This window comes from Chanodichthys erythropterus, chromosome 18, assembly GCF_024489055.1.
Source record: "Chanodichthys erythropterus isolate Z2021 chromosome 18, ASM2448905v1, whole genome shotgun sequence".
Lineage (NCBI taxonomy): Eukaryota > Metazoa > Chordata > Actinopteri > Cypriniformes > Xenocyprididae > Chanodichthys > Chanodichthys erythropterus.
In genome coordinates this window covers 30,088,638-30,113,591 of record NC_090238.1, presented here as the reverse complement: position 1 = coordinate 30,113,591, position 24,954 = coordinate 30,088,638, and the positions used below count along the sequence as shown (strand labels likewise).

At 35.7% G+C, this 24,954-nt stretch overlaps 1 protein-coding gene across 2 annotated transcripts in view; it reads right to left on the bottom strand.

The window, feature by feature from the left end:
* The window catches only part of pgfb (placental growth factor b), a 29,673-nt gene extending 5,171 nt beyond the window's left edge, over positions 1-24,502 (bottom strand). For both annotated transcript variants that reach the window (XM_067368237.1, XM_067368236.1), the window contains exons 1-3: positions 24,000-24,502; positions 1,441-1,474; positions 48-244 (exon numbers count right to left, since the gene is read on the bottom strand). In XM_067368237.1, coding sequence (XP_067224338.1) covers positions 48-244; positions 1,441-1,474; positions 24,000-24,116 — 348 coding nt within the window. In that variant the 5' untranslated portion in view covers positions 24,117-24,502. The remainder of the gene's footprint in view (positions 1-47; positions 245-1,440; positions 1,475-23,999) is intronic.
* Between the last annotated feature and the right edge of the window lie 452 nt (positions 24,503-24,954).

Here is a 24,954-nt window from a genome sequence, read left to right as displayed (position 1 = left end):
TTATCATAAGAACTTTTGTGCTTCTTTTGAAACAGTATTGTTCTTACTTGCATAGTGGTGTTAGAAGTGAGCGTAGGGTGACACTCCAGGTTCTCATCTCCACAGCAACCAGCGCAGCGGACCAATGGCACACATGCGGGGCTGAAAATGTGCTCCACCTCCCCAGGGTACTCCTGTACGACTTCCACTAGCTTCTCTATAGTGCGGCAGAAGCTTTTCCCCCAAACCTCTTGAAAGAGCATTACTGCAACACAGCAAAAGAAATATGAGACAATCACTTTTAAAAGAGTGCAAGAATGCAAGCAATCACTGAGCATTTGGAATCAATCATTGAGCAATAGATAAGCTATTGTTAAATGTATAAACATGCTATTCATTCATTTGAGATGAGAACTTGTCACAGAATCCATAATTAACCAATAAGAATGTGCCTCATTAGACTAGAATCATAGTTACTAAAAGTCTGAACCTCACACGCTGCTACATATAGTTTCATCTCAAGATACTTTTGTTCTTATTACATTTGTTCTAATGTATACATGACCCACATTTATACATGCAGAAATCTATACATGCAGAAGTTTGATTTACAAAATCTCTGGGAAAGACAATAAGAAAAATCTCTGCAGTGCGTGTGTGAATTTCCTGTTTTTCATTTATCAGGATTTCTCAAAACAGAATGTCCTATGTGGTCTTGCAGAGAAATGGCTCTTTATTACCAACTTTGAATTTTTATTGCCATATTACTGTAGCTATTAGTGTCAGCTTCTCTCTTACATTTGAAATAAAGAGGCTATAAATATTTATTTGACAGCAAATTTCTTTAAAAAACAGCCGAAAGGGCTCTACTAAATAAAAACACATGGCAAGTAAAGGGACTTTGTAAGTTAAGTATAATGTACAGTCCCCTTTGTAGGAGTTTCTGAAAAATATAAATTTTTCATCTGTCTAATCCTCATAACAAAGACAAAAATGTTAAACAGAGTGAAAAAAATGGGGGGAAAAAATGATTTTTTTTTTAATATTTTTTTTTAATGTACCTTTATGCCAATTAAATTATATCATGATGGGAACACCCAGCACCTAACGGAACTCTTTAAGCTTCTATATAGAACCTTTTCTTCTAAGTATGTATCATCTAAAACAGGAATGGACAACTCCGGTCCTGGAGGACCAGTGTCCAGCTGAGTTTAGCTCCAACCCTAATCAAACACACCTGAACCAGCTAATCAAGGTCTTTAGGATTAGTAGAAAGTTATAGGCAAGTGAGTTTTTATCAGGGATGGAGATAAACTCTGCAGGACACTGGCCCTCCAGGACCGGAGTTGTCCATCCCTGATCTAAAACATATTGTAAAAATGTACGTGCGGCAAGATAAACCCAGTACCATTGATGTTTATGTATTTGATATGTTTTATTGTCATGAGGTGATTCTCTTACCTTTAGTGCTGTTTACATTTACTAAGGAAGAACTCTGCAAAAAAAGTGAAGAAAAAAAAAGAGATTATAATATAATCTATAATTGACAAAAAATTGTTTAATCTTCATAAAGCAGTGCTTTCCGACATTTTTTGTTTTCCCACATGTCGCATTCAAAAGGCTCATATATATTATGCTGGACCCACATTGGACCAGCGGTTTGGAAAATAGATGGATGGATGATTCAGGACCCTCATAGTGCATTATGGGTATTCTCTGGCCGTTGAGCGTACATAAGTTGCACACTCCTTATTGCGGTGCATTATGGGATTGAATAAGTGCACTTGATAACGTCCACTATGGTTCAGACACCATTACAAATGGCTTTCTCCTCAAATAGTGCCCTTTAGGACACAGCCAGTCTTCTCATACAGGAGATACACTGATGTGTGTTCATGTGTGTGTGGAAGGCCCACAGTTTCTGAAGTGCAAAAATGTTATTTAAAAGTCTTCTTTTTCATGGTAGGCCTACTGTATGTTCATCGAGTAATGCCGCAAACCGGTCTGGTTTATAGAGTACTTTGCTGAGAGATAAGTAGATGTATGTGTGTGAAGGATAAAAAAGTAACATTTTAGTAGCCTACATATTTTGCCTCAAATATATGTGTTGTGTGTTAACCGTTTTATAAAAGCAGTAAACCCTGTGAAGCCATGTTTTACAGTGAATTTAGAACAGCTCCGCTCCGCGTTGTGCCAAACAATGCCCCTTAGCTGTTCTAAATTCACTGTAAACCGCGGCTTCTTGGGGCACATTTTTTAATAAACCAGCATGTTGATCTAGGCTGGTCATGCTGGTGGACCAGCATAGTCATGCTGTTCTCAAGCAAAACTGAGATGGTAAAGCTGGTCCACATTCATTCCCGCTTCCCATGCTGGTGACAAGCAAACCAGCAACCAACATCCCATGCTGGTCCCAGCATGCAAAACATATGTGACCTGCAATGCTGGATTTTTCAGCAGGGGAATTACTGATTTAAACGACAGGGCCTTTAAACAACAGCCCTCTCTGGTGGCAAGAAAGAACAATGCATGTTTCTTATTCTGTGTTTTTACAGGACCTTTATTCTGTAAAAGTCTTTCTCTAATGTGTGCCAGGACAAGAAGCTGAACCATATCATATTCCTGTTAGTGTGCGTCTGTTCAAGTTCAAAATATGCTTCCTGTAGTATGAGATTTAGCTATTTATTTTCCCATTGGTCCATCTCCCTCTGCGGTTATTTTCAATTGAGCCCATGATAAACAGCATGTTTTTTCTTTCTTTCTTTCTATAAACCAGAAAAATGCAGGAATTGGTGTGGTTTTAAGTCAGTGCCATGAGGGATATGGCATGCAATACTTTGGAATGGGAGATATGGGGGAAATATAAAACAGTGTGTGAGAATTGAATTCATAAGTCTCCAAAACCTTTTATATTCTGCTATATTGTACTACTGTATGATATATTCTACTACACTGTACAACAAGTGTTTAAGCTTCCAGTAGTCAACTTGAAATGTAAAGTTGTCAATTTGACAACACTGACAATTTGGATATTTGAGTTCTCTCACTAAAGTTCAATCCAGGGATGTTAATTCTAATGCTACATTTTTAATTGTAATAGCTTACTGCAAATATTGCTACATGCTCTTTGCACAATTTTGTAGTCAGTTAATTACAGCCTATATAAATGAGAAAAACTAGGGTCATGATTAGGCAATAAAAAGGGTCTGGGGCCTTCTCCAGTCACAGAGTTATTCAGAGTTTAAAGGCCAAGCCATTTCGGCAAGACTAGTTCATTGTGAAAGTGGAAGGGAAATTCTGCGGGGTCAATGTGATAACTGTGTTTGCAGTTTTTATTCTAAAAAGAGGGAATTTACTGAGACATTTACAGTAAAGAGTAAGTACTTCCATTAACCCCATAAAACACAGTTGGGAGTGCAGAACTTTCAATGTCCTGTTCCCTGTTTAAACAAAAAGTAGCTTTGTATGTTCAGAGAACATTAAAAAAATACATTTTAATAACTTAATGAGAACAGGTCACTGTGATTTTGCCAAGTAAGACATATTCCTGGGTGAACATATTTTATTGATCCTGGCGCAACATTCCTGTCTGAAAATTTAGCCCTATCCCTATCCCAAAACCTAGCCTTACCCATAAGTTATCCCTAAAATCAGAGGGAAATTATGTAGAAGCACCTAATCCTGGTTGTAAGCCTAAACTTGACATAAACTGTAAACTTGTCCCTCAAATCTGATTGGTTGATTTGAATATTGTTCTAGGAACAATCCAGGAACATGTTGAACTTGGTAAAATCAGTTTCAATAATAATAATTTTTTTAATAAATATCCTGATGCATCCAAGCTTTATAATGGCAGTGAACAGGGGTCACGAGTATGAGCTGGAGAAAGTGTCTCCATCCACACCCATCATAAACGTACTCCACACTGATCCGGGGGTTAATAAAAGCCTTCTGAAGTAAAACGATGCGTTTGTGTAAAAAATAAATAAATAAATAAATAAAAATTTAACAAGTTATAAAGTAAAATATCTAGCTTCCTCCAGACCGCCTTCCATATTCAACGTACGAAGAAACTGTAAAACTCTCGCAGTTCAAAAAGCTCATGCTACGTCCTATACCTTCCCTATTCAACTTGCGGAAAAAGCGTAACTGATGCAACGCCAGTTTACACTTTCTTCGTAACTTGAATACAGAAGGCGGTCTGGCAGAAGCTAGATATATTACTTCATATCACAATGTCAAATGCATCGCTTTGCTTCAGAAGGTCTTTATTAACCCCCCGGAGCCGTGTGGAGTACGTTTATGATGGATGGATGTAGATGGAGACACTTTCTTCATCTCATACTCGTGACCCCTGTTCACTGCCATTATAAAGCTCGGATGCGTCAGGATATTTATTAAAATATCTCAGATTGTATCAGAAAGAAGAAAGTCATATACACTTAGGATGGCTTGAGAGTGAATAAAGCTTGGACTAATTTTGATTTGAAAGTGAACTAATCCTTTAATTTGTACTTGCATAAAGACTTTACTGTAGACTTTGGCATTAAAACAAAACAACAATTAGCTAACAACAAAAAGCAAAAAATATCACGAAAATATGTGTAAACCAAGAATTCCTCATTAGATGGAACTATTTTTTGTGAATAATTTTAAGTATTGAATTAAAAATATATATGAATTTATAATTAACATTGCTCTTGTCTATGTGTGCCATCTTTACTGAATAATGTTAATAATGATATGTTTTTGTTTGTTTTTTTTGCTCAACTTTAAGTCTTAATTAAGCTTATACAGCATCATTTTGCTGCCTACTCTGGAACATGCTTATGTCGCCATAAATGCTGTCTAGTTATGCAGTAAGAGTTCAGTGACAGTCAGGGATAAAGGCATGCTTATTCAAAGGCGGCTACTACACTGCAAGTCTTTCAGACATGAGAAATCAGGCACTTGGCATCTCCATGCCCCTTTGGTTGTGAACAGAAGAGCAAGGTTCACAAAAACTTGGCACGACAACTCATCGATGTGAGGGACCTCACGTAGCACCTCTTTGTCCGTGTTTGTAACCAGATGGACTGCATGAAAGTAAAGAACTCATGAAGGTTCTATACGGGTCATAAATACTGAATGTGAAGGTTATAGAGAACCTCCCCAGTGTCGCGATGAGGGACTTAAACATGATCAATGCTTAAAGGTATAGTGCATAATTTTGGCACCATTAGCAACACCGAATGCTATATTGGTTGAGCCACTTAAATTTTTTTTTTTTTCTTTCATTAGTTAGTAAATCACAAAGCTAATAATGAACACTTGTAAAGCTTTATGCCAAGTTGAGTTCCCAGTATGCAAAGCAATGTAAATTACAATTGACTGTTCTATTGTATTATATTTATTGTCACTTTCAGTACTTTTATTAAATGGTAATGTTTCAGTGCTCATTATAACTTGTCACCATTATTGTGGTATGTGCGGTACTGTAAGTGTTGACATCCACCTGTGTGTAATATTTTAATGGATTCTTGGTCTCTTCAGACTATTTTGATGATTCCATGTCAGCGCCTTAGGCCATTATTTAAATTGCCGACAGGACAGACTGCCATGGAAAACATTCTGGTGTGGGAGTATAAAGTTCAGAAAAGATTATGAGTACCAACTTTCTTGGAATAAGTAAGTAAAAACAACAAAATAAGATGAGAATCAATCTGTCTATGTCTACCCGCCTATCTATCTATCTATCTATCTATCTATCTATCTATCTATCTATCTATCTATCTATCTATCTATCTATCTATCTATCTATCTATCTATCTATCTATCTATCTATCTATCTGTCTATGTCTACCTACCTGTCTACCTACCTACCTACCTACCTACCTATCTATCTATCTATGTCTACCTACCTGTCTATCTATCCATCCATCTGTCTGTCCGTCTGTCTGTCTGTCTGTCTGTCTATCCATCTATCTGTCTGTCTATCTGTCTGTCTATCTACCTGTCTATCTGTCTGTCTATCTACCGGTCTATCTGTCTGTATATCTGTCTGTCTGTCTATCTATCTATATCTGTCTGTCTGTCTATCCATCTATCCATCTATCCATCTATCTATCCATCCATCCATCCATCCAGCTGTCTGTCTGTCTATCTATCCATCTATCTGTCTATGTCTATCTACCTGTCTGTCTGTCTATGTATATCTGTCTATCTGTCTGTCTATCTATGTCTACCTACCTGTCTGTCTGTCTGTCTGTCTGTCTGCCTGTCTGTCTGCCCATCCGTCCGTCCGTCCATCTATGTCTACCTGTCTGTCTGTCTGTCTGTCTATCTATTTATCTACATGTCTGTCTATCTATCTACCTACCTATCTGTTCATCTGTCTGTCCGTCCGTCTGTCTATGTATATCTGTCTGTCTGTCCGTCCATCTATCGGTGTCTACCTACCTGTCTGTCTGTCTGTCTATCTATCCATCTATCCATCTGTCTGTCAGTCTGTCCGTCTGTCTATGTATATCTGTCTGTCTGTCCGTCCATCTATCGGTGTCTACCTACCTACCTACCTACCTGTCTGTCTACCTGTCTGTCTGTCTATCTATCTATCCATCTGTCAGTCTGTCCATCTGTCTACGTATATCTGTCTGTCTGTCCGTCTGTCCGTCCATCTATCTATCGGTGTCTACCTACCTACCTGTCTGTCTGTCTGTCTGTCTGTCTGTCTATCTGTCTACCTGTCTATCTGTCTACCTGTCTATCTGTCTACCTATCTATCTATCTATCTATCTATCTATCTATCTATCTATCTATCTATCTATCTATCTATCTATCTATCTGTCAGTCTGTCCGTCTGTCTATGTATATCTGTCTGTCTGTCCGTCCATCTATCGGTGTCTACCTACCTACCTACCTGTCTGTCTACCTACCTGTCTGTCTGTCTGTCTGTCTGTCTGTCTGTCTGTCTGTCTACCTGTCTACCTGTCTACCTGTCTATCTATCTATCTATCTATCTATCTATCTATCTATCTATCTATCTATCTATCTATCTATCTATCTATCCATCTGTCAGTCTGTCCGTCTGTCTACGTATATCTGTCTGTCTGTCCGTCCATCTATCGGTGTCTACCTACCTACCTACCTGTCTGTCTACCTACCTGTCTGTCTGTCTGTCTGTCTGTCTGTCTGTCTGTCTGTCTGTCTGTCTGTCTGTCTGTCTACCTGTCTACCTGTCTATCTATCTATCTATCTATCTATCTATCTATCTATCTATCTATCTATCTATCTATCTATCTATCTATCCATCCATCTGTCTGTCTGTCCGTCTGTCCGTCCATCTATCGGTGTCTACCTATCTACCTGTCTGTCTGTCTGTCTGTCTATGTCTACCTACCTGTCTATCTATCTATCTTTGTATATCTATCTTTGTATATCTATCCTTGTATATCTATCCTTGTATATCTATCCTTGTATATCTATCCTTGTATATCTATCCTTGTATATCTATCTATCTATCTATCTATCTATCTATCTATCTATCTATCTATCTATCTATCTATCTATCTATCTATCTATCTATCTATCTATCTATCTATCTATCTATCTATCTATCTATCTATCTATCTATCTATCTATCTGTCTAAGACTTTGTGCACATGAACAGACTGATGTGAACTTCAGCGTCTCCTACAAGCAGAAACATCACGTTTAATAACCTCCAATAGTGCGTTCCGGAGGATGCGAGGCAGGAAGTTTCGAGAAAAATAGGAAAGCAAACAAAATGGTAACCAAACATATCTGCAGACTTTTGGCTCCTCTTAAAAATGTGGATTATGATAGAAACTGAGGGCATAACAAATGCAAATAGGAAAATATGAGAGGCTGTTTGGGAAAATGTGCTGGCTCCAGGATTATATTGAAATACTAGCGGTTCTGATGTTCTCTGTAACAGACACTGCAAACGGGCTCATGAGTTCCAGAAATTAGTCTTCTTTTCTTGAATAATTTGACTCAAGACTGGTTAAAGAAGTTAAACAATATATATATATATATATACATTTTTTTTAATCTTTTCTGCTACCCCAGCTTATTTTACAGAGACAACTATATAAGCAATCAACTCGATTTATAACTCATGCTATCTTTTTCACTCCCAGCTGTAACTCAGAGAGATATCGCTCAGGTCAGCACCATCTATGATAAAGACTTTTCTCTTAAATAATAATCCACAGTGACCTGAAGTCAAGCAGAAAGAGTATCCTTCCATCCTGTCTTTTCCAATTGATCCAGCAGTGTGGGAGAGGGCTGGCCTGCTTCGACAGGAAGAATCTGAGTAAACTGAAAAAGAGACTTCAAGCAGACACGAAGTCTATGGGAACTTTTACTTCAACATCACAAATTAAAACAAAAAATCTATAAAACTGGTGCCAGACTGCACGCCTTTACTGGCGAAACTGAAAAGTGAGACAGGGTGGATCACTGGAATATTTCAATGATGCGTAATAGCCACAAGTTCCTTTATATTTAATAATAAGAACAGAATCCTGTGATCATGGTTTCACGCAGGCTTTCGCTTGAGGTTACATTAATTCAAACTTCACAGTAAAAGGCAGATTAAAAAAAAATAAATAAATAAAAACCATTTTCCTAAAGAATTTCTGCTATTTTCACAAATAACTCGATTACCCAACAAAAACAAAGCATGTGCTTATATACTTGCCCAGTGCAAATATGCCAAATCACAGTCCTGTATTACGCCAACAAATTCAGACCAAGTATTTAAGAGCATGTGATTCAAATGCTATGCAGCTTTTGCAACCAATTTCTGAGTTACATAATATTTCATTACCAAAAAAAAAAAGATTTAGATTAAACTTTCATCTTAAATCATAAAGTACTGTTTTAATTTAAATGTTTTTGTTTGACCTTTGGATCTGTTCTAACATCTTGGCTAATATATTATTATTGATGTTAACATTATGGTAATATTTTATTGAAATTAATGTAAGCAATCTCCCTACCCTTGGTAAAATCACTGTAACGCACAGACTCAAGTAACTTACTGCTTTTTAAAAAATGGTGGCAACAGACACTGATGTTCAATAAAATAAGCAAAAAAATATGTTTATAAACAAATATAGTCCCAGTGCGGAAAAATTTGTGTGAGGGTAGGAAAGTAATAATTTCATGGGTAAAGCCACAGTTAATTTCCGGGTCAATTTTGACCCATATGAGAAAAGTTAACAATTTAGTTTAAATGGTTATATCTCTTACATGTTTTATTTTAAAAATCTGAAAAAAATAAATGTGTATTTTGATATCTATATCTAAATTTAATTTTCATACTAAAATCTATGGATTTTTTTTATTTTTTTATTATGTTCCTCTTCCAGGTCAAAATGGACCCAAATGCATTTGTTAATGAACATTTCTATAAAGTGAGTAAATTTCCTTGGTCAAAAACATCTCCACATAAACTCCCTTGAAACTGGCCAACCATGGATAATTGTGCTCCTTATTACAGTAAGCCCTGTTGTGGCTATGTAAATGGGAGCAAATTGCCTCCAGATGAGAGATTAAAGCCTACAGAGTGGATGACAGTCCCCTGAGTGCCACTGAAGGAAGGACAGATCCATTTTTTCCTGATTGTGATTGCGCCTCGTCCCCTGGGCCATAACCAGGCCTGTACAGGAAAGAGCCAAGGTCCTGTCACCACAACAACTCATGCTGACTGAGACGTCTGGAAGCATATGTGTGTTAATGAACGCATGTGCAGATGAAGGAATATTATGGTGAAGGGGAGGGGCTGAAGAATATTTCATAGTTTATCCACAGTTCAGTAGAAGTTGCTTTATCCTATAGAAAATTCAATCTTGTGACACTGATATAAAGCACACCAGTGAGCGTTTTAAAAAGAAGTATACAAAATGTCTAAAAAAAAAAAAAATTGCATTGCCAGTAATGTGAATATAGAAACTCATTCAATGTAAGGGTACGTTTACACATGTAAAAGTTTTTCCTTCATATTTCTTGTTGTCAAAACAATACCAGTTCACACGGATCCAAGAAAACAACTAAAAATGCTGTTATTATGCTGCCAGGCCAGTAGTTGGCGATGTCACTTAGTAAAGAAACAGTACGCGCGTATAGACTGAACATGTAATACATATGCGCGTTACGTCATAATTTTCACAAATTCTGTTTTTTGTTAGTTTTACACAGAGACGATAAGAGTATTGTTTACAAAAACTTTTTAAAAGTTAGCATTTTCAGGCCCACAAAATGGCGTTGTCAAAATTAAGGGCAAAAGCTGAATATGGTGTAAATGCCCTTAAAATATTAACTGTTTTATGTATATACAACAAATGACTGTGAACACTGTGAAAATTCACAGATTTGTATGATACAATACATCCATTTTTGTTTACATACTGATAATTTTCATATAAATGTCATATAAGAATAAGCAGAGCTATTTTTAGCAATTAATTTAAGCTATTTAAATATATAACATCATAAAAATGTATAATGACAAAATGAAATATGGTATTAATACTATATAATTAGTATTAAGATTAATATAATTGGCATTAATAATTATTGTGTTTGATTTTAGGGTTTTTATTCATCTTTAAATAAATCGTGTACTTCATTAAAAAAAATTGATTACAAATGTAATAAACAGTCTATATTTTTATATCGTTTTATTTTTAGTTGTATTATTTTAGTTATATTATTTAAAAAGTTCATTATATTTTATTCTTTGAAATGCATGCATAGTACATTTTTTATTTGTATTTTATAAAAACTTGATTAATTAAATTACCAATATAATTCATGGACACAGCACAAGTTATATGAGCAATAAATAAATGACAAAAATGCTGAAAAAGAAATTGTATAATATAAAGGCTCAAACAAATTCTTCCTCACCTAGTAGCATCCTAAAGGTCCACTGTGTAATATTTAGGAGGATCTATTGACAGAAATGCAATATAATATACATAACTATGTTTTCAGTGGTGTATAAAGACCTTACCTAATGAACAGTTATGTTTTTATTACCTCTGAATGAGCCATTTCTATTTACATAAACCGCATGTCCCCTTACATTTAATTCGCCATTTTGCGCCACCATGTTTCTACAGTAGCCCTAAATAGACAAACTGCTCTACAGGGCGTGTTTGTTTGACTGGCTACTCTCTGCTGTCTCAAACGATGACATCTTTGTCCTGTGTCAGCCACCGTAGCTTCTCTATGTGCTTCCAAAGGGAGGGGTGAGCAGTGGACTGAGCCACTGGTTGCAATTCGATGCCGCTAAAACTTACACACTGCACCTTTAAGGCTCGGACTGTTTCACAGACAGGGCTTAGCCTAGTTCATTTAGGGCATTTAAGAAGCTTTTTTAAACTAGAAAAAAAACATTATGCTGTGCATCTTGAGACATAATAATGGCACTGACATAATTTAAGATATGTCAGTGCAAGTTACTTTCAATTAAAACAGCTCAAACATGCATTATAGGCTTAAGCCTCGTCTATGAAACCAGGGGTAAATGTGTGGCTATAAACACATAATACAAATAATGATGCCGTGTGCCAAATTCAATTGGGCAAGGAAACTTTAGGGAGATCTTGTTGTGTGCATGTTGACTCATGTTTTCTTTTAGTTGTACTGACACACAAAGGTGATCCCTGCAGAGATGTGTGAACGTGTTTGTTGTAGCACAAGTGAAGCGTCCTTTTGAACCAGGTGGATAGAACAACATTGCCTGTACACAGTGTAGATCAAATACAATGCAAAGAAATACAATACGTTCTGAATGTGGTGTCACTAGAAACGTTAAAGAAGGAACACTTCGTACTCATCACAATCTAAAGTGTAGGCAGTGCTGGAAGCCTGAGCAGGATCAGTAAACTCAGGTGTTCACTTTGCCCACAAGTCCCTCAATGGAACTTGAATATATAGCTGCCACTCCACGTTATGGAGGCAGAGGAAGCCTGAGCAGACACAGATGGTCAGCCTCAAGTATTATTTTGCTGTAAGTGTTGACGGAGAGGAAGCACCTGCACTGAATCCCGTCCCGAGCTTCGGTGTACATAACATGCGTGCTGTCGCTCCTGTCACTCTCTCTCATCCCTTATTTGGTGAGTTTTCCTGACTTGTTTCTTTAGTTTTTTTCTCTGCTTGTATGTTTCTATGGTATACTGCTCTATGCTGTCTGAATCACATCCTCTCTTCTTTTTATCATTCTTCTTGTTGTCTGAGACAGTTCTAGAGGATTTTCAGTGATCTTGTCTTTCATACTTTTGAGCTTGACTTGAACAAATCAGTTTTCTTTTTGTCGACAGTGATGGTAAAGCTGAATTTTCAGCATCATTACTCCAGTCTTCAGTGTCACATGATCCTTCAGAAATCATTCTAATATGCTGATTTGCTGCTCAAGAAACATTTATAATTATTATGTTAACAGTTTTGCTAATATTTTTGTGGAAACCATGATACATTTTTCAGGCTTTTTTGCAGAATAGAAAATTCAAAAGAACAGCATTTGAAACAAATCATTTGTTACATATATATATATATATATATCTTTATTTCTTTATTTATATAAATAAAAGGATATATATATATATATATATATATATAATATATAATATATATATATATATATATATATAATATATAATATATATAATATATATATAATAATATATATATATATATATATATATAATTTTATTTATTTATTTATATTTATATAAATAAAAGGATATATATATATATATATATATATATATATATATATATATATATATATATATATATATATATATATATATATATTTATTTATTTATATATATTATATATTACATATATATATAGTCAGAGACTATTGATATATAAGTCAAACCAAAATGTATTCAGACACCTTGAACATTTCAATTATTATTACAGTTTATTCACTATAGTTTAAAAATTGGTAATAAAATATGACAATAAAATTAAACTGTGTCAGAAAAAAATAATCTTAATTATGTCAGATAACACTTAAGCAAAACATGGTCAGGTCAAAGTGTCAGTTTTACTGGTAGTCCACTGTATGAAGAATATTTGGGTATAATATGTCACAGTTTACTTTATTTTGCTATCCTCACTTACATAAATGAACTATAGTGTCCTGCACCCACTAGTAAAAATATAAAAATTATATCTAGTGTGCGAATAATTTTTGGTTTGACTAATATATATATATATATATACATATATATTATAGTTCACCCAAAAATGAAATTTCTGTCATTAAGTACTCACTCTCATGTTGTCCCAAACCCATAACCCATGTCTTCGGAGCACAAATTAAGATATTTTTGATGAAATCCAAGGATATCTGATCCACACATAGGCAGCAACGACACTGCACCTTTTGATGTCCAGAAAAGTACTAAAGGCATCGTTATAACCGGCGACGTGACTACAGTGGTTCAACCTTAATGTTATGATGCGACGAAAATACTTTTTGTGCACAAAAACAAAACAGAAAAAGGACTTTATTTAACAAATTCGTCTGTCCCGTCATACCGCTACGCTATTTTCGTTTCGGAGATTTATTGTTTACGTCCGAACGGCAGCTCATCATTGGCCGGCTCTGGTCACATGAGCAGTATGACACATGCGAGTGATGCTGACGCAGGAGCAGTATGACAGGGGACAGATGAATTTGTTGAATAAAGTCGTTCTTTTTGTTTTGTTTTTGTGCACAAGAAGTATTCTTGTCACTTCATAATATAAAGGTTGAACCACTGTAGTCACGTCGACTGTATCAACAATGCCTTTAGTACCTTTCTGGACCTCAAAAGGTGCAATGTCATTGCTGCCTATGTGTGGATCAGATACCTTCGGATTTTATTAAAAATATCTTAATTTGTGTTCTGAAGACAAACGAAGGTCTTACAGGTTTGGGACGACATGAGGGTGAGTACTTAATGACAGAAATTTCATTTTTTTGGTGAACTAACCCTTTATGATTTTCTCTTGATGAGAATTGAGATCACCTAAAAGATAGAAGTTAAAACAAAAACTGCATGACCTTCAGTTTGGAAACTTGGGTTACTGCAATATTTATTGACTTCTCTACACTGGTCTGTTATGCTGCCTTTATCCTACAGAAATGCATGTTCCGCACAGATTGCTCACAACTTCCATTCCATACTGTAATACTGCCCATTTAGTTCAAGAATCTGTAGCACATCATAAATAGTCTACCTCTACACTGAATTGTTGGATCTGGGCAACATCACAAGTGCGCTTAGAGGGAAGGTTGCCAACAAAATCTTCTGACATAAGATCAGATGACCGAAAAATCCAACAAAGCTGCCATGATCCTCACTTTTAAAAACAGATACAGGACATTCACTCGAACAGGAAGCTAGAATCTGTGTATTAACACAAAAGCTTCTAAAATAATCCAGCAGCACTATCATGTCCAGAGGGACTGCGATTTAAGACAAACATGTAGAACACCAAAACATAAAACTACATGAAGGGAGAGAGACAATGTACATGATACAATGAGGAAGGAAATAAAAGCTGGCATGTCGCATGACCTCCCAAAACTGAAAATGTATTAACACTTGGAGGAAAGACTATGGAAGTGCACACTGCAGATGACACCGGAGACAGGAAGCTAAAAAAGACAGGAAAAGAAGAAAATAGAAGGGCTGCAAAAATAGCAATGAACGAGTGAACCTGCACATTCGGTAAAGCAATCAAGAAATCTTGGATGTATTTATCAGCATGACCCTGCTTTTCAGCCCATCAGTCATACTAATAACAAGTCTATTTACAGAGAAATACTTCAGCTTATTCACTAAACATTCAGGGACAACAAGAGGTTTCAGACTTCTAAAAGTCTCCAACCTCTTGCTGTTCCAGCCACTGATGGAATTTTCCATATTTTCTGACACAACGCTTCCCCGCCATTGACAGAATTTTCCAGCAATCTATGTTTTCACTGTTATACAGAAGGGGCGCTATTACGCATCTTCTGAAAGAGTACAGAATCTGCGGATCAAAAAACAGGTGAAGAAGAAGCAGAAACAAGTGCTAGAAGCATTGCTTATGCACATGAAAAATAAAGTGATCATCTAACATTCAACAGCATATAAATCAAAACTGCCTAACATCACCGAATGAAATGTCAAAGCTGTTTTGATCATCATTCTGAATCTGATCCGTACATAGTCTTTGACAAAAATGCAATTGTCTCAACTTTTTTGTTCAAAATGTAGTTTTTTATGAAACAAAAAACAAAACAAAAAGGAAATCCCGCACACTATCAATACTTGCAAAAAGTATCAAAAAATATTAATTAGCAATGTTTCGGTCTCATGACCTTCATCAGGCATATACAAACATATTGTTCAAGCTCAATCACATTTAAAATGATATCATGACCATGTTTTTGATATCATTCATGTTTTATGAAACTTACCAACATTCAAGCGCTGATAAAAAAAAAAAAACGAACGCATGAAGCTAGAATAAAAAGGTTTGTTGTTGTTGTTTAAAAGCAGAGACTCCGTTCTTTCTTTTGATTTTGTATTTTCAGATATTCATACATCAAAACATTCTGGGGGCCAACGAAAGTTTTGTGAAAATGATCAAAAATCTTGGCTTGCAACTTAAAAAAAAAAAAAAAAAAAAAAAAAAAAAAAGTTAATAACTTTGTTCAGGGGTTATCAAACTTTTCAGTACCAACCATCAAATCAGTGCAAAGGAGACTTTTTTAGTCAAAATCCTGGAAAAATATGAGGAAAGTCTAGAGACAGTGAACATTGTGCACATAAAGCAGGCAAATAAAAACAACAGCAATTTGTGTTCCTACTCTCTAATTTCAGTGTTTTATTTCTAAAAATGTAAAATCTCACCAAGGCCATATTTATTTGATAAAAAATACATTTTAAAATCACTGTTTTCCATTTTGTGCTTTTTAAAATGCAATTTATTCCTTTGATGGCAAAGCTGAATGTTCAGCATCATTACGCAGTCTTCAAGTGTCACATGATCCTTCAGAAATCATTCTGATATGCTGATTTGCTGCTCAAGAAACATTCATAGTTATTATCACTGTTGAGAACAGCAATTATTTGAAAGAGTAAACAGTCTTCACTGTCACTTTTGATCAACTGAATGTGTCACTGCATAATAAAAGTATACATTTCTTTAAAAAAAATTAAAGAACATGTATTGTACATTTTAACCAGTTAGATTATTTATAAATCATGTCTGTCACCTCACACTTCTCTCATTATATATTACACCTATCAATAAATCATTCTTATTCAGAGCTCCTCACGGTCCCTCTAGTACAACATGAGTAAGCGCAAAGATTTGGATAAGCTCAAATCTTGCTCAGCGTCATGACAATGGTACAATCCCAGCTAAAATAAATCTGCAGAACGTTATGCTAAGGTTCCCATTAAGTTATGAATACTTTTTCTGAATGTTCTCTGAACGTTGCCCAGTTTTTTACGTTTTAAAAACTATTTTTGGTAATGCAAACATTAAGGGAACAATCCATTTTATCATTTTGCAAACATTATGGGAATATTACTTTTGAAGGTTCTCTAAACATTCTGAGACCAGTAGCACCATTTAAAAAACTAAAATATTTCAGAAAATAAAGCATCCCATGAATGATTTTGCACTAACATTTTGAGAACATTAATACGGCTTTGAACAAACATTCTATTAATGTTCAGAAAATGTTCCCTATTAGCTGAGATAGTTCTGAATCATAGTTTGATTCATTTAGTTACCAGCCGAAACCATACACTGACGTGAAAGCTAAACCCCCATTGACTTTTAGGTTACCAAGCATTTTTTACCACTATGCTAGACCTCCCACTTTGAACCAAACTGCCATGTTGCCATTTTTATGTCAGATCACAATGATGTTAAATAAGTGAGGTAGCCCTTTAAACCTCAGCTGCCATTACAGACACATCATCACGGGTGACACGTAAGCTTATGCTGAGGACAGCATATACAACAATGACACAGGGAAGAATTTCTCCCAGTGCCTGACTCAACATATTTCGGGAACACTCCGCCCGATACAAGAGGGCAGGAGAAGACATTTATAAATGGTCTTCACAACCACATGGGCAATATTTACTTTCTCATTCTGTTTGCCTTTCTCCAGAAATGGTTAACAGTGGCAGAGCAGATGAGACAGGCGGGACGGGCGAGACAGGCAGCACAAAGGAGACATCTCTCCCTTGAGAAGAAGAAAAAAAATGTATGAGAGGGAGCTCACATTATTCAGCACAGACTCTGTCCTAGTCCTTTGGGAACTGCATTTCATTCCACCCAGGAGCAAAAGGTGATCTAAATGCATTGCACTGCACCAGGTGGTAGAAAATCAACGGGTTTAAGAAAGATTCAGTATCAGCACCAAAATAGCTTCAGCTGGAACTAAAAGGTGTTAAACCACAATGTGTATGTGCAGTAGTTAATTACTATTCACAAAGTGAAAACTAATGGAAGAGCGCAGCTGGAATGCTGGAATAAGAGCATGACTTTTTTAGCGCATCTACCGATCTTTTCCATCAACTAAGCTTGCACATAAGTAAACCATTTAAAGGTTATTTCATGCTCAATCCACTGAATTGAAAATATGCATTAAATTATTTGCATTCAAGTTCTTTTTATGGAGCATTTTAAGACTGTAATGTAGAGCATCTGTGCATTTTGGCACTAGTTATTGTCTCCAAATAATTGTTTAAAGTGGAAAAGAGTGCTAAAATCAATAGCACTCGTTTGACTGCCCACAAAAATGTTGAGCTCTGTAACAAGCCCTAATTGCTCAAGAGGGCCAGATGTATTATTAGCTAACTTTAACTTATTTGTTCATAAAGATTCTTGTCACAATTTACCATTATTAACAATAACCTTGATAACCGTTAAAAAATGAAATATTATGGAAAAACAATGTTAATGCTACACATATAATAATATTGGCTGCATCCGAAATCATATACTTCTCTACTAGTAGGGAGTCTCATAGTAGGCAAAAAACAGTATGTGAAAAGATTAGTATGTCCGCGTTCACAGTATTTATAAAACAGTAGATGAAAAGTACCCAAAGTATGTATCCAATGGACAATTTATTATCAAATGAGGCCACGGGAGAGGATTTTTGAATGGCAGTGAAGCGACGCAACTGATGCTGTTAGGTCACATGACAATGACATGTACACTCTAAAAAATGTTTGGTTAAAAACAACCCAAGTTGGGTTGAAAATGGACAAACCCAGCAATTGGGTTGTTTTAACCCAGTGGTTGGGTTAAATGTTTGCCCAACCTGCTGGGTAGTTTTATTTAACCCAACGACTGATTAAAAATGACTATGGCTGGCTTAAAATGAATCCAAAATAGGTGAGAAATTAAAAATCAGACACATAATTACTAGAGGCAACAATAATAATCAAAAGGTGTACATTTATTAATAAGCAATTTAATAAATGTTTATTGTTTATTATTCATTATCTTATTAATAAATGCTCATTTATTAAACATATTAATAAATGTTAATTTCCAGTATATTTTGGGTTCATTTTAAGCAAGCAATACAGTAATTTTTATACAACAGTTGAGTTAAATAAAACTAACCAGCACGTTGGGCAAACATTTAACCCAACCAAGTTAAAACAACCCAATTGCTGGGTTTGTCCATTTTCAACCCAACTTGGGTTGTTTTTAACCCAACATTTTTTAGAGTGTATGCATGAATGTAGTACAACTGGCTTACATTTATACTACATTCATACTACCATTTTAAATGGTCGCGAAGTAAATACTTATTCAATAGAAGTACCTACTCAAAGAGTATAGATTTTGAATGCCGCCATTGTAAATAATCCAGTGCCAGTAAATGGTCACACTGCAACACAGTAGGTGGCAGTATTGCACCTTAGTGTTGCTTTTTGGAGAAAATAATAGACTGTAAAAAAAGATGGACAACGTGTCTCCGCTTCCTCCCACTGTAGAAAAATGAAGCCAAAATATTCCAGTAATGGTCATTGACGATTATGTCATTCGGAGCCCGAATCGCAAGCACAGCTGTCAATCATGACATTGCACCCCGTTTTTATAGCAACAAATAACTTACTAAAACCAAACTTATTTGAAAAAATAACATGAACATGCGTCTGCAAGAACTAAAATGACAGAAACGATCTTTGAAAAAACATTATTTGAAGTGTTTTAGTTTGGCTCGAGTCCCATTCGATTACATGGATAGCGTGAGGTTTATGACCTATACTGCAGCCAGCCACCAGGGGGTGACCGAAATGCTTTGGCTTCAATTTTCAGGACTTATGTGTTAAAATTGGAGAAAACCCAAAATAAAGTGATGAATTTGGCTGATACCTTTATTGATTTTTTTCTAAATTTCTATTGTTATTGAGATAACATTGTTATCGGGAATATTTCTGGCTATGATAATCATGCAAAGAAAAATCTGATGTTGTGACAGAAGAAAACGGCTTATGTTGTTACCTGCTACAGCACCTCTTGTGGTAAGCCTGAATTTTAATTGCAGTATGGCACATTATGTAATACGAAATCAACTTCTTAAAACTATTGCATTCACATACTTGTGTAGTCATCTCCCATGTACTTTAATACCCATACTGAACTGATATATGCTGTGTCTAGTATTTTAACCTCTGTCACACAAACATAAAAATTTCCCTGATAGATTTTACTCAAGTTTAAAGAAACCATCTGTGAGATGATTATCCAACATTGGAAATGATACTGCAACTCCCTTCCTTATACAAGTGATCACAAGATTTCTTCATACAGATCCTCTAGAAATAGAGAACAGGAGAATCAAAGAAGGAACAGGAGATGAACACATTGCATTAAAGCAATGTGAATATCTATTAATTTGCAAAAAAAACAACAACATCTACACAGTCAATGCACTCAAGGAATGTGGAAAAGTATTAGGGTTAAGGACAAACTTTTATAAAATTTTCAAGAAAAGTTCATAGTTAACCTTCTGGTGCTCTTTGCATGACAGTTTATATATATTTTTTTCTTCAATGAAATGAATATACTATATTTTAGTTTGATAATGTTTTTAATTTAAAATTTTGTTTTTTAAAATTTAAAATTCTATTTTTAGATTTATATTTATGCAGTAGTTCTAATCTATTTTTTCACTTTTTGAGCATAGACCTGAAAATGAAATTTCCAACTTAAACTGTCATAAATCTTTCATAAATCTGGTCTTTTTTTTAAAGATGACACTTTTTCTGATTATTTCTGAAGTGAAATGAGTTTTAAAAAGTGAGCTTAAAAGTTATAGAATTTTACATTTAGTGATATGAAAAATGCACAATAATACTATTTTGAATTTTTATATGAAATATATATTTTCCAAAACACATTTCACTCTACAACAACTGTGAGAAAATCAAAGCCTTAAATCTAAATAAGTTGTGTTCCAAATTCTAGCTTGATATATAAAAAAAATGAGCTTTCAGTAAGATTTTGTTTGGGCACAATACCAAAGGTTTCCACTAGAATAACCTTTTTGAACCATGTCTATGATTTTCGTGTGTGTGTGTGTTCACAATGTAAGTACCAAAACCTTTACCAAGTTTCGTACCATTCTGATAAAATAAATATATATTAAGGGAAAGATTTAGAACAAACTTTTTGACAGAAATGTTGTTCCAGGATCAACAAAATATGTTGATCCAGGAACATGTCTTACTTGGTCACGGTGACCATTTAGGAACTTGATGTAACTCCTGAAATAACGCAAATCAAAGTTTTGACGCAAGCACAAGAGAGAGAGAGACAAAAGAAGACATGCTCTGACACACCCACATCTGGTGTACGGCCAGCGATATGAGAGAAGGCTTTAGTGTATTTGGGAAAAATGAAAGGAGCCATAAGTCATTTGTGGGGTCCGGAAGAAGTGTGTGGTTTTTGGTTTTATTACGCCCGATAAACTTTGTTCTAACCTGCCACTAGCAGGATTAATATTGAATGACAAAAGAACATATAATTTTCACTCTTTTAATGTTCATCACTGCTCATTTTAAGCATTTGTAACTACAGAGTACTAGATTTGCAGCAAACATTCCCTTCTCTACTAGTCTCTTCAATGATGAACAGGATATGAAAGATGGCTATTAGGTTTTATAATGACCTGAAAGCTTCAGTTGTATAGTGCAAGTGTATACAGCCATTTTAATCTGCTTTGACACAAAGAACTACTTGAGTAATAAAAACTGTCAAGCATGAGGTTGAGACCCTTCCAAATATGAACTGTGGTGGTCTAACTAACCGCATTTGGCTATTTCAGCTACACCCATGACTAATAGGTGCATAAACCCATTTATGCATGTCATCGAACACATTGTTCAAAGCATGATGAGGAAGAAAAGATTAAAAAGTTGAGGTAGAGTCTCCTGCCAACATTTCTCCTTACAGCCAGGACTCTGCCATCTCACATAACGTGTGGTGCGATATTTTACCTTAAGCTGTGGGACAATCATCTTTTTATTCAACATTGTGTAACCTGGCATTTCAAAGTGGATAGTTTGAATGGATATAAACAGTATGTCATTTTTCTTTTATATCTTGGAGTAGTTGAAGGGATAGTTCACCCAAAAATGAAAATTCTGTCATCATTTGCTCACCCTTATGTTAGGAAAAAATGTGTTAAAACTACCTTTAGAGGTACAACAGCTTGTCACTGCATGGGGCAGCTTAAAAGGACATTTTTGTACCTTTTTTTTTTTTTTTTTACCCCTAAAAGGTGCATATTAGTACCTTAGAGTAGCAATATGTACCTGTGGTGACCAGGGCGGGCGAGAGCCGTAAGGGAACGGCGCGAGGCCGGTGGCGCGAGAGTTAATGAGCTCCACCTGGGAGGCACACCGGCCTTGAGTCTCTCACGGAGGAGCTCCGGGAGCATAAAAGGAGGAGCAATGACAGTGAAGAATGAGAGAGGACCAGGCCTGGACTTTACGTTGTGTTTTATTATGTTTGTGTGGCCGGCAGACGTCCGTGAGGGTCTGCCGGCATTACTTTCCTTTGGTTTTTGGTTTATTTATACATTAAAGTTTGTTAAATGTTCGCTGGTTCCCGCCTCCTTCTTCCCACATCTACGAACCGTGTTACAGTACCTTAAAGGTTTAGTTCACTCAAAAATGTTGTTTCACACCTGTAAGACCTTTGTTCATCTTCGGAATACAAATTAAGATATTTTTGATGAAATCCGATGGCTCAGTGAGGCCTCTATTGCCAGAAATGTCACTGAACCTCTCAAGATCCAGAAAGGTACTCAAAACATATTTAAATCAGTTCATGTGAGTACAGTGGTTCTACCTTAATATTATAAAGCGACAAGAATATTTTTTGTGTGCCAAAACACCCAAAATAATGACTTTTCAACAATATCTAGTGACAGCTGATTTCAAAACACTGCTTCGAAGCTTTAAAAATCTTTTGTTTCGAATCAGTTGTTTGGAGCGCGTGATTTCAGCAGTTTGATACACGATCCGAATCACTGATTCGAAACAAAAGATTCATAAAGCTTCGAAGCAGTGTTTTGAAATAGGCCATCACTAGATTTAGTTGAAAAGTCGTTATTTAGTTTTTTTGATGCACAAAAAGTATTCTCATTGCTTTATAATATTAAGGTAGAACCACTGTACTCACATGAACTGTTTTAAATACATCTTTAGTAGCTTTCTGGATCTTTAGAGGTTCAGTGACATTGCTGGCAATGGAGGCTTCACTTTCATCAAAAATATCCTAATTTGTGTTCCGAAGATGAACGAAGGTCTTAAGGGTGTAGAACCACATGAGGGCAAGTAATAAATACATTATTTTCATTTTTGGGTGAACTAACCCTTTAAGGTACTACTATGAACCAATAAATAAGGTACAAAGATGTCCTTTAAAGGGTAGCTACTGCCCCAGTGACAAGCTGTTGTACCCCTAAAGGTACAATTTTTACACTTTTTTTTTTTTTTTTTCTGAGAGTGAACCTGTATGAACAAAAGAAAGAAACTCATACAAGTTTGAAACAACATGAGGGTCAGTAAATGATGACTATTTTAATTTTTGGGTGAACTATCCCTTTAAGAGCACATTCTACTTTGACATATTGGTCTCTTATTATCTTTGACAACAGTTGGAAGCATTTAAAGACATTGTCTGGCTGTCTAATTTGGTGATTTTGGCATTTATTCATCACCGGGTAAGGCGAGTCAGTGTGTCACACACGCCTGTGGATTATTAGAGGGGGTGATGCAGTTCGTCACGTTTCGTTTCATGACTCAACGCTTTCTGTTGCAGCACTTCAAAAAGGGATCAAGTTATAGAGGGTGTTATAAAAACAGTCGTCTGCGAGGCTTTACTGGAAGCCCTGTCAAAAGTAAACTGACTCCATTCATTCACTCAGTTCTTTCATGACTGCACGTAGCCTACAACCTTTCAAATCCCCCTTATCCTCTTTTTAATTAATTCATACTTGAGAAAGGAAGACTAGCCTACAAATTAAGCATCTCTGATCCGGTCACGTACGCTAACAGCAACACATTACCAGAGCTTTTAAACATACAAGTTTATATTCTCACACGCAATATAGTCGTAAGGACCATTCACACAGGACATTTACTTATGTTCAAATGCAGCGCAGCGGAATTAAACACATTTTCTTTAACTTTTTACAGCTGAATTACTTTTAGTTACACATGGCGTTTTAAAAAATTAAACGCGCGACGTCTATTTGACGTATAAGTATCGAGACCAAAAGATGTGCATTGTTTACAAACGTAAACACACCCGGCAAAACTAGAACATTATGATCTTGTTGTCTCGCTCCGTAGATTAAAATAGCTTAACATCACTCGCTTGCAGTGTAGCCAATATGGTTTATAATTTATGCAGGTTAACTGTAAAAAAAAAAAAAAAAAAAAAAAAAGGCACATATGCTCACCTGTGCAGGTAAAAGGTTCAACTGGACAGCAGCAACTATTTGTAACAGTGATGTCAAATAACTCATCTCGAATGCCAGGACAAGTCTTATTGTAGAAAAATCCAAACAGTAGTCCATCCAAATAGTAATGTCAATACGGAAATTTCAACATATATTCCACAAACGGTTCTGGATGGCCAGCTCCTGCCTTCCTCGTCGGCAGTTTGCGTAGCTTCCAAATAAAATGGAACAATCCGGAAAATGTGCTAAATATATTCTCAATATTAAAAAAAAAAAAAAATGGTTTCATAAAAGTGATGATACGTCACTTTATTGTATTAAATCTATATCGCATCGGGTAGATGTACGAAAATACCAGCGGTGAAATGAGTAAAACGTGTTTTCAATTAAAGTTGGCAGGTATTAATCGTCCTCACGCGCCACTGGAAATCCAGCGTCTGTTTCCTATAGTGCAAGATTCCTGCTCGCGCATTTCCCAAATAGAGTGGCACACTTCCACATGAGCGCCGTGACTACCTTTCAACAAGTTGATCATTTAAATCTCCTCCTCCTGAAGCCTGGCTCATATTCATACTGTCCTCCCACAGCCCTCCCCTCCATGGACTCTCACACTTTATTTCACTTTCCATACTAAATCAGTAACTCTTTTATTTAGAGCCAGACAATATTAGACAAAAACTGCAATACACTGTAAAAAGTGGTCACTTGCAACTGCTATGTTATGGAGCTATTTCTTTCTAATCTTCAAATATAGTTTTGTTGGTGTATCTTAATGTATTTAAAGGTGCCCTAGAATTAAATATTGAATTTATATTGGCATAGTTGAATAACAAGAGTTCAGTACATGGAAAACTCAGTACACTGAGTTTCAAACTCCATAGTTTCCTCCTTCTTATATAAATCTGATTTGTTTACAAGACCTCCGAAGAACAGGCGAATCTCAACATAACACATT